A 15,859-nucleotide genomic window follows, 5' to 3' on the forward strand; every position below is an offset into this window, starting at 1 on the left:
GGCTTGCTGGACCAAAACCCAAAAGGAAGTCTTCTGTACAGAAACTCAGAAGGAGGGGGGCTTGATATGTTGAAACCCAGATGGATGGGGGCTTGTTGGGCTCTATGCCAAATGGAAGTGGGCTAGCTGGTGCGAAATGCAAACACAAGGGTGCTTGCTGGACCAAAAGCCAGAAGAAAGGGAGATTGTTGGGTGAAGCGTAAGAAGGAATGGGGCTTGCTGGGCAAAGTGCAAGAAGGAATGGGGCTTTCTGGTCCAAAATACAGATGGAAGGGGGATTGGTGTCCCGAATCCCAAGTGGAATGTGTCTTGCTGGGCTGTTACCCAGAAGGAAGGGGCCTTGGTGGGCCAAAACCCAGAAGCAGGAGGGATTCATGGGCAGAAACCCAGAAGGAAGGGTCTTGCTGGGCCCCTTGCTGCATACAAAAGCAGAAGCATGATTTGCTGAATCTGTTCAACTTCACACTTGGGTTCAGAATTTTTGCAGGTCATCCTGGGTTACCTGCACAGTGACACCATTCCTTCTGACCCCTTATTTCACGCCTTTTTGTCAAAAAACATATTTTCTTAATCTACAGTCCTGGGAAAACACTAAATCATCTCTGAAAATATTATCTGGCAAGTCTGAGTATCGTCAAATTGGACATCTGTCCTTTCCTGAGATATTATTTTTATTAGTTGGTATAGCTATTGTTAGATGTATGATTATTCACCTGCTTTCTTGTGTCTCTTTTCACTTTCCCTCTTCTATCTGTTCCATCACATTCATGTCACCACTCTTGAGCAGTCACCAGGTGGTGTCTGTGGAAACTGAATGGCTCTAATTGTTGTCTAAAGATTGATGATAACAGGAAAGCTGTTAAACAAACTGACCAGGGTATACAGAAAATAGCCCATGTTCCCATCCAAACCTGGAAAGACACAGACTTCGACCTCTTTTCCTGGCTCCCAGCTGGTCCATGGGTGAAACATATTTTATTATATCTACCATGTGCTGCTGCAAGTCTTACATTTATTCCTTGTATGATTCCATGTTTTATTCAGTTTACACAACCTGTTGTATCCTCTACGTGCTTTGTAACCACTTCAACTGCTGATGGAGGAGTCTGACAGATCAGGGCAAAATTTGTAACCAAGTGCAAGAAATTCTTTGTAGCAGCTGTGTAACAGTATCACAGTATCACAGTATCGTGAGAGTTGGAAGGGACCTTAGAGATCATCGAGTCCAACTCCCGGGATTCGAGCCCTCTGTGTAGCGAAGCGGCACTTTTACCACTTTTGCCACAGGGGGGATTCGAACCCGGGCCATTGAACTTCCCCTTACCCCCCACTGAACAGTGAAGCAGTAAACAGATGCTCTGCTGGAATTCGGAACAAAGGGGGGGCTAAAGGGGGACAGTTAAATGTAGTTTGTAGAAGAATGATCTAGTTAGTTAGAATAACAAGTAATAGAAACAATGGGTCTGGGGGAGAAGGAAGGATGCAGATAAGGAGTGAGACCTCAGGAAGACATCAGGCAAGGGTAAATACCAGAAGAGGAGTTGCATCTCCCTGATAAGATAGGCAATAACAAGAAGGGATCTACATGCTAAAGAACAATTGAATATGTATCAGAATTCCTAGAAATCATTGACTATGCATTAAATGTACCTATATCTGTGTCACGATTTTACTAGTCAGTGTGCAAGTTTGGAGGAGCTATCCCCCTTGCACCCGGTGCTGCGCAACGCTGGAATAAACATACCTGCTTTATAACCAGTCTCTGGATTATAGAGTTTGATTGCGCAAGTCACCACCTCTCTTTTCCCCTAGGCTTACTTTGGTAAAAAACACTTCCTTTCCTCACCACCGTGAATGGTCATTTATGCATCAATTTCAAGCCACCTTTGAGCCTCTGGGTGCTGTGAAAGACAAAACTGCTTTGTTTTTGTTTGCTTCTTTGTTTGTTCTTGAAGCTTGAAGCTTGCTTTGTGGGGCCTTTCTGGTGATTCGGGGGGGGGGGGGGGGGGGGAGGGGAATACAGTGATGGATGACACCGTGCAACAGAACTTCAAAGGGGGTGTGGGGGGAGGGGGGGCAGCTTGAAGGAGCTGAACACTGCAAAAGGCAACAATGCTTGTGCATGGCAACCAAGGCACCACTCCCTGCTGGCTTATCTGTTGGGCCAGGTATGTCACACTAGCAGAGAGAAAAGAAGAAACAAAAACAACAGAGACATGGGGGATAAAAGGCCCTCACTAAACTAAGGACTTTGGAGAAGAACTCCCAAAGAAACCATTGATGGAGGAAATCCCTGAGGGGAAGAAACTACTTTGGGAGAACTCCCCACACCCCCCTCCCAGGGCCTGCTTGCTGCAAAGCTTTCTGGCTTTCTCCCATCCCCTGCAGTGACTGGAATAGATCCTGAGATCAGCGGTCCCACTATGAACCATACTGGACCCACAGTGGTGACCGTCTCTCTCCTGCTCTCTACAAAGACTCCTTGCTTTTATTTGGTATCTTCTCTATTGCCCATCTTCCCTTCCCCATATCCCTAAGCAACTAGGATTTGTAACAGACTGTTTGGGCTAACATTTGACCTGCTGTGTCTTAATCTCAATGTCGGGTATACGTATTTTAAAAGAACCTCTTCTCTCTCCTATAAATTGGAGTGAGACACTTTGCCACACAAACATGTGACTACCATTGCTTTGCAAGCCCCTATATGCCTTTGCTTCAGAAGCATGCACCTAGGCAAGTAAACACCTTCCTGCCTTTGCTAGGCAAGCAAGCATGTCCTTACCTGCCTTCACTAAGCAAGCACCTGCCTGCCTATGCATTGCAAGCTCCTGCCTGCCTTTGCTTTGGAAGCATGCACATGCTTCCTTTTGCTTTGCTTCGCACACACCTGCCTTTCCATGACCTAGGACAAGGTCTGTTCTTTATTTATTAGCAGTGTCTCTGTACACGTTGAAAGCCAGCAGGAAGAGTTCATGATAGAAAGTCAGAGAGATTCTTGCAGCACAAGGGACCATTTCACAGGAACAAGCTCCCTGCAGTCTACTTGCAGAATCAAACTCCATAATCACAAAGTAGTTATAAAGCAGGTATGTTTAATGAGTGATGTGCACACACCCTGGTGCAAGGGGGATAGCTCCACCTCACTTGCACACTGTTAGGAGAAAGCGTGCTGCAGGTGTAGGCTGAACTAATACATAATCAATAGTTTGCAGGAATTGGGATACGTACACCATTAGCATGCAGTCCCTCCCCCCTTGCGAGTGGGTAGTGAGTTGTGTGGGTGGTGGTGGGATGAAGGCTCATTGTCTTCCTCGTTGTAAACTTTTGACCCTGTGGGAGGGGCATCCCCCAAACAGGTTCCACCTTGCCCTGTGGACATCTAATTACCCCACCATGCTCAGGCTGTTCCACCCTTATCTCTATGGCCTTCATCTCCGTTGTTATTCCAGACTCAGTGTCTGCACTCCCCATTCTTCTAACAGCTTTTTCATAAACTATCTTTTCACTCCCACTGTCCCAGTTTCTGTGACAGTTTCTTTCTCTCCCTTACTGTGGGGCCCTTCTCTCATCCATCAGTTCGAGGATTTCCCTATTTACTGTCATAAAGATACTGAGTTTTTGAAGGTGAGATTTGCACAGGCACACACACACATAGAAACCCTCACTTTGTCCATCTTATCATAGCAGCCATGTAATTTCAACACCTGCACAAAAGAAGGACCAAAATATCCTTGTTTATGGATGTCTGTGTATTTGTGCACACACTTGCACGTGGGTTGGTGAAAATTGTGGCACAAGTGAAGAGTTGCATTGATGGAGGCCTTAGACTTAAACCTGGTGTCGAAGTTACAAAGTATTAGGTTATGCATTACTGGAATGCACTGCTCTGGGGAACAAAAAAGACAGAAAGGCAGCCAAAGGGACGATGAATGGCCACACACTTTGCCATGCCTTTAAAGTAGGAATCAGGTAAATAGGGGCCTTTCTTGAAGATTAAGTATCCTAGGCTTTGAGGAATGTCAGAAGAAAAGGACCCGTGGGACATGTCGACATTGCTATAGTTACAGTACAGCTGGGTCTATAGTTAAGACAATACAGCTGGGTATACATAAGGGAAAGATAGCCAAAGAAACTAGTTTTGACTGATTGAGTAGAGGAGCTGGGTCAAAACAACCTGAGGAAGACTTCTGACTTCATCCCAACGACCACCAGAGCGAGACCACCACTACATACAGACTGTGCAAGCGTCAGTAGGAGGGACTGCATGTAAATAAGTTCCTGGGAAAACAATAAATATGTTAATGATTTCTTGGAATTTTATAGGGAAAGTGTCTTCATTAGGGGATGAAATCCAGTATTTTTGGGATGACATGCTATATCCAAGTATTAAAAATAACCTTTTGTAAAAATAATAATATTTTTGCAAAGAGAAAGAACGATACTTAGGAGAGAACTTCTTATTTCTGGGGTAAGTATCCATATTCGCGTGAAAATTTTCTAAATTTTGACGGAAATTGATATTTCGGGTGGAGATGTCTATATTCTGTAGAGGAAAACGGGTATTCTGGATACAAAGTGCCATATTCTGCTAGAAAGCATCATTTTGTAGAGAAAAAGTCTTCTTTCAGGGATGAAGACCAGCATTTTTGGGAATAAAATGCTATTGTTGGGGTGAAGAGCATTATCTTGGAAAGAAAATAATATTTTTGCCAAGATAAAGAGTGATACTTATGACGGACCTTGTAATTTGTGGGGTAAGTTTTGATATTTCTGTGGAACTATTCTAAATGTTGTCAGAAATGGAAATTTCGGGTGGAAATGTCCTGGTTTTGTAGAGGAAAACAGGAATTCTGGAAACAATGGGTCATATGATGCTAGAAAGCATCATTTTGTAGAGAAAATGTCTTCCTTTGGAGATGAAAGCCAGAATTTGGGGGAGAAAACGCTATATGCAGGCATTAAAAAGCATTATTTTGGAAAGATAATACTTTTGCAAAGATAAAGATTGATACTTAAGAGAGAACTTCTTATTTCTGGGGTAACTATTGATAGTCTTGTGAAAATTTTCCAAATTTGGACAGAGACTGATATTTAGGGTGGAAATGTCCTTAATTTGTAAAGGAAAAGAAATATTCTGGCAACAGTGTGTCATATCATACTAAAAAGCAGCATTCTGTAGATATAATGACCTCTTACAGGGATGAAAATCAGTATTTGGAGAAAAAATGTCACATTTAGGGAGGAATGGCATCATTTTGGAAAGAAAGCTATATTGATTGCAAGGATAAGGGGTGATACTTCAGAGAGAACTTCTTATTTCTGGCATAGGTATCGATAGTAGTGTGAAAATTTTCTAAATGTTGACAGAAATGGATATTTCGGGTGGAAATGTCCTTATTTTGTAGAGGAAAGCAGGAATTCTGGAAACAATGTGGCCTACTGGAATGGAAAGCATCGTTTTCTAGAGAAAATGTCTTCTTTTGGGGATGAAATCCAGAATTTTGGGGTGAAAATGCTGTCTTGAGTGATGAAAAGCATGATTTTGGAAAGAGAATAGTATTCTTGAAAAGATAAAGAATGATTCTTAAGAGAGAACTTCTGTTCTCCGCGATAAGTATTGATATTCATGTGAAAATGTTTTAATTTTAACAGAAACTGCAAATTAGTTTAGAAATGTCCTGAATTTCTAGAGTAAAACAGGTATTCCGGAAACAGTATGACATATTCTGATAGAAAACAAGATTTTATAGGGAAAGTGTCTTCATTAGGGGATGAAATCCAGTATTTTTTAGATGACATGTTATATCCAAGTATTAAAAATAATTTTTTTGTAGAAATAATAATATTTTTGCAAAGAGAAAGAACGATACTTAGGAGAGAACTTCTTATTTCTGGGGTAAGTATCCATATTGGCGTGAAAATTTTCAAAATTGTGACGGAAATGGATATTTCGGGTGGAGATGTCTATATTCTGTAGAGGAAAACGGATATTCTGGAAACAAGGTGCCATATTCTGCTAGAAAGCATCATTTTGTAGAGAAAACGTCTTCTTTCAGAGATGAAGACCAGCCTTTTGGGGAATAAAATGCTGATTTGAGGGATGAAAAGCATTATTTTGTAAAGAAAATTCCATCTATTGCAATGATAAGGAGTGATAACCTTCTTATTTCTGGGATAAGTATTGTCATTCTGGTGAAAAATGGTCTAAATGTTGACAGAAATTGATATTTCGGGTGGAAATGCCCTACTTTTGTACAGGCAAACAGGCATGCTGGAATTAATGCGTCATATTCTCCCAGAAAGCATAGTTTTTTAGAGGAAGATATCTTCTATTGTGGTTAAAAACCATAATTTTGGGGAGAAAATGCTATTTTTAGGGATGAAAAGCATTATTTTGGAAAGAAAATTCCATTTACTGCAAGGATAAGGAGTGATACTTAGGAGAGAACTTCTTATTTCTGGTATAAGTATTGTTATTCTGGTGAAAAATTGCGTAAATGTTGTCAGAAATTGATATTTCGGGTGGGAATCTCCTTGTTTTGTAGAGGAAAGCAGGTATTCTGGAAGCAATGCTTGATAACTGAGCTAGAAAGCTTCATTTTGTAGAGAAAATGTCATTTTTGGGGGATAAAAACCAGCACTTTGGGGAGGAAATGATGTTTTTAAGGTTGAGAAGCATTATTTTGGAAAGAAAATCCTACTTTTGCGAAGATAAAGAGTGATACTTAAGAAAGAACTTCTGATTTCTGGGGTCACTATTGATAGTCTTGTATAAATTTTCCAAATTTTGACAGAGATTGATATTTAGGGTGGAAATGTCCTTAATTTGTAAAGGAAAAGAAGTATTCTGGCAACAGTGTGTCATATCATACTAAAAAGCAGCATTCTGTAGATAGAATGACCTCTTACAGGGATGAAAATCAGTATTTGGAGAAAAAATGCTACATTTTGGGAGGAATGGCATCATTTTGGAAAGAAAGCTATATTGATTGCAAGGATAAGGAGTGATACGTCAGAGAGAACTCCTTATTTCTGGCAAAGGTATCGATAGTAGTGTGAAAATTTTCTAAATGTTGACAGAAATGGATATTTCGGGTGGAAATGTCCTTATTTTGTAGACGAAAGCAGGAATTATGGAAACAATGTGGTTTACTGGAATGGAAAGCATCGTTTTCTAGAGAAAATGTCTTCTTTTGGGGATGAAATCCAGAATTTTGGGGTGAAAAATGCAGTCTCGAGTGATGAAAAGCATTATTTTGGAAAGAGAATAGTATTCTTGAAAAGATAAAGAATGATTCTTAAGAGAGAACTTCTGTTCTCCGCGATAAGTATTGATATTAATGTGAAAATGTTTGAATTTTGCTACTCAATATTTATTTCTGGGCTAAGCAGAGTTATCCGTGTATAAAGTACCAGGCTTTGGACTAAAGTTGATATTTAGTGTGGAAGAGTCCTTATTTCATCGAGAAAAGAGGTATTCTGGAAGGAAGGTGTGGCATGATGCTACGGAGCATCATTTTGTAGAGAAAAGGCCTTCTTCTGGGGATGAAATGCAGTATTTTGGGGGAGAAATTGCTATGTGTAGGGATGAACAGCATGATTTTGGAAAGAAAGTGATATACTTGCAAGGATGACGACTGATACTTAAGAGAGAACTTTTAATTTCTGGGAGAAGTATTGATCTTTGTGTGAAAATCTCCTAAATTGGGACAGAAATTGATATTTCTGGTGCAAAATGTGGTTAATATGTAGAATAAGCAATGTATTCCTGAAATATTGTTTTGTAGAGAAAAGTTCTTCTCTGGGGGATGGAAACCAGTATGTAGGGGAGAAAATGCTACTTTGTGGGCTGAAAATCATGATTTTGGAATCAAAATTTATTTTTCCTACCCAATATTTATTTTTCTTCATTCTAATTACTTTCCCCTTGCTATTCCTTCTCCTATTCAATATCTGCTCTTTCATCTATGCTTATTTCTCTGCTGCTTTGCCTTGCCTTCCTATTTTTTCTTCTTTTCATGTGTAGCGTAAGGGCTGTAAGCTTCACTTCTAACGCTGCAGTTTTTTCCCACGCTTCATCTTTTTCCTACGCTGCTGCATTTTCCCACGCTTCGTCTTTTTCCCACACTTCCGCTTTTTCCCACGCTGCAGCTTTTTCCCATGCTTCGTCTTTTTCCCGCGTTGCCGCTTTTTCCCACGCTGCGGTTTTTTCCCACGCTTCATCTTTTTCCCACCCTGCGGCTTTTTGCCACGCTGCCACTTTTTCCCACGCTTTGTCTTTTCCCCACTCTGTGTTTTTTTCCTACGCTACCGCATTTTCCCACGCCTCGTCTTTTTCCCACGCTGCAGATTTTTCCCATGCTTCTGCTTTTTCCCGCCCTGCCGCTTTTTCCCACGCTTCCACTTTTTCCCACACTGCAGCTTTTTCCCACGCTGCCACTTTTCCCACGCTGACGCTTTTTCCCACGCTGCCGCTTTTTCCCATGTTGCTGCTTTTTCCCACGCTTCGTCTTTTTCCCACGCTTCCGCGTTTTCCCACGCTGCGGTTTTTTCCCAAGCTGCCGCTTTTTCCCACGCTGCGTCTTTTTCCCAAGCTGCAGCTTTTTCCCACACTTCGTCTTTTTCCCACGTCTTTTTAGTTTTTCTTCTGATGGTTGGCTAGATCTGTGTCCAGTAGATACTCCTACCTCCCTCTGTGCGTAACTGCCAGTGCATTGCCTTCCTCCCAAGAAATGTTTTCTGCACCCCATCAGGCAAAACTTTCTTGTCCTGCACTTTCTTTACCCTGGAAAGAGGCTCTTGCTGTGTAGGAAGTTTCAGAGGAGGGGATCGAGGCCCAAACGCACTGTTTTCTTTATTATTTTAAAGGGGTTTCTTTCTTCTTTCCAATTGTGTTTTCTTTGTTTATCCTTTTGCTACTCAATATTTATTTCTGGGCTAAGCAGAGTTATCCGTGTATAAAGTACCAGGCTTTGGACTAAAGTTGATATTTAGTGTGGAAGAGTCCTTATTTCATCGAGAAAAGAGGTATTCTGGAAGGAAGGTGTGGCATGATGCTACGGAGCATCATATTGTAGAGAAAAGGCCTTCTTCTGAGGATGAAATGCAGTATTTTGGGGGAGAAATTGCTATGTGTAGGGATGAACAGCATGATTTTGGAAAGAAAGTGATATACTTGCAAGGATGACGACTGATACTTAAGAGAGAACTTTTAATTTCTGGGAGAAGTATTGATCCTTGTGTGAAAATCTCCTAAATTGGGACAGAAATTGATATTTCTGGTGCAAAATGTGGTTAATATGTAGAATAAGCAATGTATTCCTGAAATATTGTTTTGTAGAGAAAAGTTCTTCTCTGGGGGATGGAAACCAGTATGTAGGGGAGAAAATGCTACTTTGTGGGCTGAAAATCATGATTTTGGAATCAAAATTTATTTTTCCTACCCAATATTTATTTTTCTTCATTCTAATTACTTTCCCCTTGCTATTCCTTCTCCTATTCAATATCTGCTCTTTCATCTATGCTTATTTCTCTGCTGCTTTGCCTTGCCTTCCTATTTTTTCTTCTTTTCATGTGTAGCGTAAGGGCTGTAAGCTTCACTTCTAACGCTGCAGTTTTTTCCCACGCTTCATCTTTTTCCTACGCTGCTGCATTTTCCCACGCTTCGTCTTTTTCCCACACTTCCGCTTTTTCCCACGCTGCAGCTTTTTCCCACGCTTCGTCTTTTTCCCGCGCTGCCGCTTTTTCCCACTCTGCGGCTTTTTCCCACGCTTCATCTTTTTCCCACGTTGCGGTTTTTTCCCACGCTTCGTCTTTTTCCCACCCTGCGGCTTTTTGCCATGCTGCCACTTTTTCCCACGCTTTGTCTTTTCCCCACTCTGTGTTTTTTTCCTACGCTACCGCATTTTCCCACGCCTCGTCTTTTTCCCACGCTGCAGATTTTTCCCATGCTTCTGCTTTTTCCCGCACTGACGCTTTTTCCCACGCTTCCACTTTTTCCCACGCTGCAGCTTTTTCCCACGCTGCCACTTTTCCCACGCTGACGCTTTTTCCCACGCTGCCGCTTTTTCCCATGTTGCTGCTTTTTCCCACGCTTCGTCTTTTTCCCACGCTTCCGCGTTTTCCCACGCTGCGGTTTTTTCCCAAGCTGCCGCTTTTTCCCACGCTGCGTCTTTTTCCCAAGCTGCAGCTTTTTCCCACACTTCGTCTTTTTCCCACGTCTTTTTAGTTTTTCTTCTGATGGTTGGCTAGATCTGTGTCCAGTAGATACTCCTACCTCCCTCTGTGCGTAACTGCCAGTGCATTGCCTTCCTCCCAAGAAATGTTTTCTGCACCCCATCAGGCAAAACTTTCTTGTCCTGCACTTTCTTTACCCTGGAAAGAGGCTCTTGCTGTGTAGGAAGTTTCAGAGGAGGGGATCGAGGCCCAAACGCACTGTTTTCTTTATTATTTTAAAGGGGTTTCTTTCTTCTTTCCAATTGTGTTTTCTTTGTTTATCCTTTTGCTACTCAATATTTATTTCTGGGCTAAGCAGAGTTATCCGTGTATAAAGTACCAGGCTTTGGACTAAAGTTGATATTTAGTGTGGAAGAGTCCTTATTTCATCGAGAAAAGAGGTATTCTGGAAGGAAGGTGTGGCATGATGCTACGGAGCATCATTTTGTAGAGAAAAGGCCTTCTTCTGGGGATGAAATGCAGTATTTTGGGGGAGAAATTGCTATGTGTAGGGATGAACAGCATGATTTTGGAAAGAAAGTGATATACTTGCAAGGATGACGACTGACACTTAAGAGAGAACTTTTAATTTCTGGGAGAAGTATTGATCCTTGTGTGAAAATCTCCTAAATTGGGACAGAAATTGATATTTCTAGTGGAAATGTGGTTATTATGTAGAATAAGCAATGTATTCATTGTTTTGTAGAGAAAAGTTCTTCTCTGGGGGATGGAAACCAGTATGTAGGGGAGAAAATGCTACTTTGTGGGCTGAAAATCATGATTTTGGAATCAAAATTTATTTTTCCTACCCAATATTTATTTTTCTTCATTCTAATTACTTTCCCCTTGCTATTCCTTCTCCTATTCAATATCTGCTCTTTCATCTATGCTTATTTCTCTGCTGCTTTGCCTTGCCTTCCTATTTTTTCTTCTTTTCATGTGTAGCGTAAGGGCTGTAAGCTTCACTTCTAACGCTGCAGTTTTTTCCCACGCTTCATCTTTTTCCTACGCTGCTGCATTTTCCCACGCTTCGTCTTTTTCCCACACTTCCGCTTTTTCCCACGCTGCAGCTTTTTCCCACGCTTCGTCTTTTTCCCGCGCTGCCGCTTTTTCCCACTCTGCGGCTTTTTCCCACGCTTCATCTTTTTCCCACGTTGCGGTTTTTTCCCGCGCTTCGTCTTTTTCCCACCCTGCGGCTTTTTGCCATGCTGCCACTTTTTCCCACGCTTTGTCTTTTCCCCACTCTGTGTTTTTTTCCTACGCTACCGCATTTTCCCACGCCTCGTCTTTTTCCCACGCTGCAGATTTTTCCCATGCTTCCGCTTTTTCCCGCACTGCCACTTTTTCCCACGCTTCCACTTTTTCCCACGCTGCGGCTTTTTCCCACGCTGCCACTTTTCCCACGCTGATGCTTTTTCCCACGCTGCCGCTTTTTCCCATGTTGCTGCTTTTTCCCACGCTTCGTCTTTTTCCCACGCTTCCGCGTTTTCCCACGCTGCGGTTTTTTCCCAAGCTGCCGCTTTTTCCCACGCTGCGTCTTTTTCCCAAGCTGCAGCTTTTTCCCACACTTCGTCTTTTTCCCACGTCTTTTTAGTTTTTCTTCTGATGGTTGGCTAGATCTGTGTCCAGTAGATACTCCTACCTCCCTCTGTGCGTAACTGCCAGTGCATTGCCTTCCTCCCAGGAAATGTTTTCTGCACCCCATCAGGCAAAACTTTCTTGTCCTGCACTTTCTTTACCCTGGAAAGAGGCTCTTGCTGTGTAGGAAGTTTCAGAGGAGGGGATCGAGGCCCAAACGCACTGTTTTCTTTATTATTTTAAAGGGGTTTCTTTCTTCTTTCCAATTGTGTTTTCTTTGTTTATCCTTTTGCTACTCAATATTTATTTCTGGGCTAAGCAGAGTTATCCGTGTATAAAGTACCAGGCTTTGGACTAAAGTTGATATTTAGTGTGGAAGAGTCCTTATTTCATCGAGAAAAGAGGTATTCTGGAAGGAAGGTGTGGCATGATGCTACGGAGCATCATTTTGTAGAGAAAAGGCCTTCTTCTGGGGATGAAATGCAGTATTTTGGGGGAGAAATTGCTATGTGTAGGGATGAACAGCATGATTTTGGAAAGAAAGTGATATACTTGCAAGGATGACGACTGATACTTAAGAGAGAACTTTTAATTTCTGGGAGAAGTATTGATCCTTGTGTGAAAATCTCCTAAATTGGGACAGAAATTGATATTTCTGGTGCAAAATGTGGTTATTATGTAGAATAAGCAATGTATTCCTGAAATATTGTTTTGTAGAGAAAAGGTCTTCTCTGGGGGATGGAAACCAGTATGTAGGGGATAAAATGCTACTTTGTGGGCTGAAAATCATGATTTTGGAATCAAAATTTATTTTTCCTACCCAATATTTATTTTTCTTCATTCTAATTACTTTCCCCTTGCTATTCCTTCTCCTATTCAATATCTGCTCTTTCATCTATGCTTATTTCTCTGCTGCTTTGCCTTGCCTTCCTATTTCTTCTTCTTTCATGTGTAGCGTAAGGGCTGTAAGCTTCACTTCTAACGCTGCAGTTTTTTCCCACGCTTCATCTTTTTCCCAGGTTGCGGTTTTTTCCCACGCTTTGTTTTTTTCCCGCACTGCCGCTTTTTCCCACGCTGCGTCTTTTTCCCACCCTGCGGCTTTTTGCCACGCTGCCACTTTTTCCCACGCTTTGTCTTTTCCCCACTCTGTGATTTTTCCTACGCTACCGCATTTTCCCACGCCTCGTCTTTTTCCCACGCTGCAGATTTTTCCCATGCTTCCGCTTTTTCCCGCACTGCCACTTTTTCCCACGCTTCCACTTTTTCCCACGCTGCGGCTTTTTCCCACGCTGCCACTTTTCCCACGCTGATGCTTTTTCCCACGCTGCCGCTTTTTCCCATGTTGCTGCTTTTTCCCACGCTTCGTCTTTTTCCCACGCTTCCGCGTTTTCCCACGCTGCGGTTTTTTCCCAAGCTGCCGCTTTTTCCCACGCTGCGTCTTTTTCCCAAGCTGCAGCTTTTTCCCACACTTCGTCTTTTTCCCACGTCTTTTTAGTTTTTCTTCTGATGGTTGGCTAGATCTGTGTCCAGTAGATACTCCTACCTCCCTCTGTGCGTAACTGCCAGTGCATTGCCTTCCTCCCAAGAAATGTTTTCTGCACCCCATCAGGCAAAACTTTCTTGTCCTGCACTTTCTTTACCCTGGAAAGAGGCTCTTGCTGTGTAGGAAGTTTCAGAGGAGGGGATCGAGGCCCAAACGCACTGTTTTCTTTATTATTTTAAAGGGGTTTCTTTCTTCTTTCCAATTGTGTTTTCTTTGTTTATCCTTTTGCTACTCAATATTTATTTCTGGGCTAAGCAGAGTTATCCGTGTATAAAGTACCAGGCTTTGGACTAAAGTTGATATTTAGTGTGGAAGAGTCCTTATTTCATCGAGAAAAGAGGTATTCTGGAAGGAAGGTGTGGCATGATGCTACGGAGCATCATTTTGTAGAGAAAAGGCCTTCTTCTGGGGATGAAATGCAGTATTTTGGGGGAGAAATTGCTATGTGTAGGGATGAACAGCATGATTTTGGAAAGAAAGTGATATACTTGCAAGGATGACGACTGACACTTAAGAGAGAACTTTTAATTTCTGGGAGAAGTATTGATCCTTGTGTGAAAATCTCCTAAATTGGGACAGAAATTGATATTTCTAGTGGAAATGTGGTTATTATGTAGAATAAGCAATGTATTCATTGTTTTGTAGAGAAAAGTTCTTCTCTGGGGGATGGAAACCAGTATGTAGGGGAGAAAATGCTACTTTGTGGGCTGAAAATCATGATTTTGGAATCAAAATTTATTTTTCCTACCCAATATTTATTTTTCTTCATTCTAATTACTTTCCCCTTGCTATTCCTTCTCCTATTCAATATCTGCTCTTTCATCTATGCTTATTTCTCTGCTGCTTTGCCTTGCCTTCCTATTTTTTCTTCTTTTCATGTGTAGCGTAAGGGCTGTAAGCTTCACTTCTAACGCTGCAGTTTTTTCCCACGCTTCATCTTTTTCCTACGCTGCTGCATTTTCCCACGCTTCGTCTTTTTCCCACACTTCCGCTTTTTCCCACGCTGCAGCTTTTTCCCACGCTTCGTCTTTTTCCCGCGCTGCCGCTTTTTCCCACTCTGCGGCTTTTTCCCACGCTTCATCTTTTTCCCACGTTGCGGTTTTTTCCCGCGCTTCGTCTTTTTCCCACCCTGCGGCTTTTTGCCATGCTGCCACTTTTTCCCACGCTTTGTCTTTTCCCCACTCTGTGTTTTTTTCCTACGCTATCGCATTTTCCCACGCCTCGTCTTTTTCCCACGCTGCAGATTTTTCCCATGCTTCCGCTTTTTCCCGCACTGCCACTTTTTCCCACGCTTCCACTTTTTCCCACGCTGCGGCTTTTTCCCACGCTGCCACTTTTCCCACGCTGATGCTTTTTCCCACGCTGCCGCTTTTTCCCATGTTGCTGCTTTTTCCCACGCTTCGTCTTTTTCCCACGCTTCCGCGTTTTCCCACGCTGCGGTTTTTTCCCAAGCTGCCGCTTTTTCCCACGCTGCGTCTTTTTCCCAAGCTGCAGCTTTTTCCCACACTTCGTCTTTTTCCCACGTCTTTTTAGTTTTTCTTCTGATGGTTGGCTAGATCTGTGTCCAGTAGATACTCCTACCTCCCTCTGTGCGTAACTGCCAGTGCATTGCCTTCCTCCCAGGAAATGTTTTCTGCACCCCATCAGGCAAAACTTTCTTGTCCTGCACTTTCTTTACCCTGGAAAGAGGCTCTTGCTGTGTAGGAAGTTTCAGAGGAGGGGATCGAGGCCCAAACGCACTGTTTTCTTTATTATTTTAAAGGGGTTTCTTTCTTCTTTCCAATTGTGTTTTCTTTGTTTATCCTTTTGCTACTCAATATTTATTTCTGGGCTAAGCAGAGTTATCCGTGTATAAAGTACCAGGCTTTGGACTAAAGTTGATATTTAGTGTGGAAGAGTCCTTATTTCATCGAGAAAAGAGGTATTCTGGAAGGAAGGTGTGGCATGATGCTACGGAGCATCATTTTGTAGAGAAAAGGCCTTCTTCTGGGGATGAAATGCAGTATTTTGGGGGAGAAATTGCTATGTGTAGGGATGAACAGCATGATTTTGGAAAGAAAGTGATATACTTGCAAGGATGACGACTGATACTTAAGAGAGAACTTTTAATTTCTGGGAGAAGTATTGATCCTTGTGTGAAAATCTCCTAAATTGGGACAGAAATTGATATTTCTGGTGCAAAATGTGGTTATTATGTAGAATAAGCAATGTATTCCTGAAATATTGTTTTGTAGAGAAAAGGTCTTCTCTGGGGGATGGAAACCAGTATGTAGGGGATAAAATGCTACTTTGTGGGCTGAAAATCATGATTTTGGAATCAAAATTTATTTTTCCTACCCAATATTTATTTTTCTTCATTCTAATTACTTTCCCCTTGCTATTCCTTCTCCTATTCAATATCTGCTCTTTCATCTATGCTTATTTCTCTGCTGCTTTGCCTTGCCTTCCTATTTCTTCTTCTTTCATGTGTAGCGTAAGGGCTGTAAGCTTCACTTCTAACGCTGCAGTTTTTTCCCACGCTTC

The 15,859-nt window shown here is 42.1% G+C and overlaps 1 protein-coding gene across 1 annotated transcript in view; it reads left to right on the forward strand.

Annotated features, from left to right (window-relative positions):
- Window positions 1-7,158: 7,158 nt before the first annotated feature.
- Window positions 7,159-15,859, forward strand: part of LOC140249950 (mitotic checkpoint serine/threonine-protein kinase BUB1-like) — a 278,421-nt gene continuing 269,720 nt past the window's right edge. Inside the window, exon 1 of the mRNA XM_072332227.1 lies at window positions 7,159-7,219. Within this exon, the coding sequence (XP_072188328.1) occupies window positions 7,184-7,219 (36 nt within the window). The 5' untranslated portion in view covers window positions 7,159-7,183. The remainder of the gene's footprint in view (window positions 7,220-15,859) is intronic.

The sequence above is a fragment of the Excalfactoria chinensis genome, chromosome 3 (assembly GCF_039878825.1).
Source record: "Excalfactoria chinensis isolate bCotChi1 chromosome 3, bCotChi1.hap2, whole genome shotgun sequence".
In the NCBI taxonomy this organism is placed as follows: domain Eukaryota; kingdom Metazoa; phylum Chordata; class Aves; order Galliformes; family Phasianidae; genus Excalfactoria; species Excalfactoria chinensis.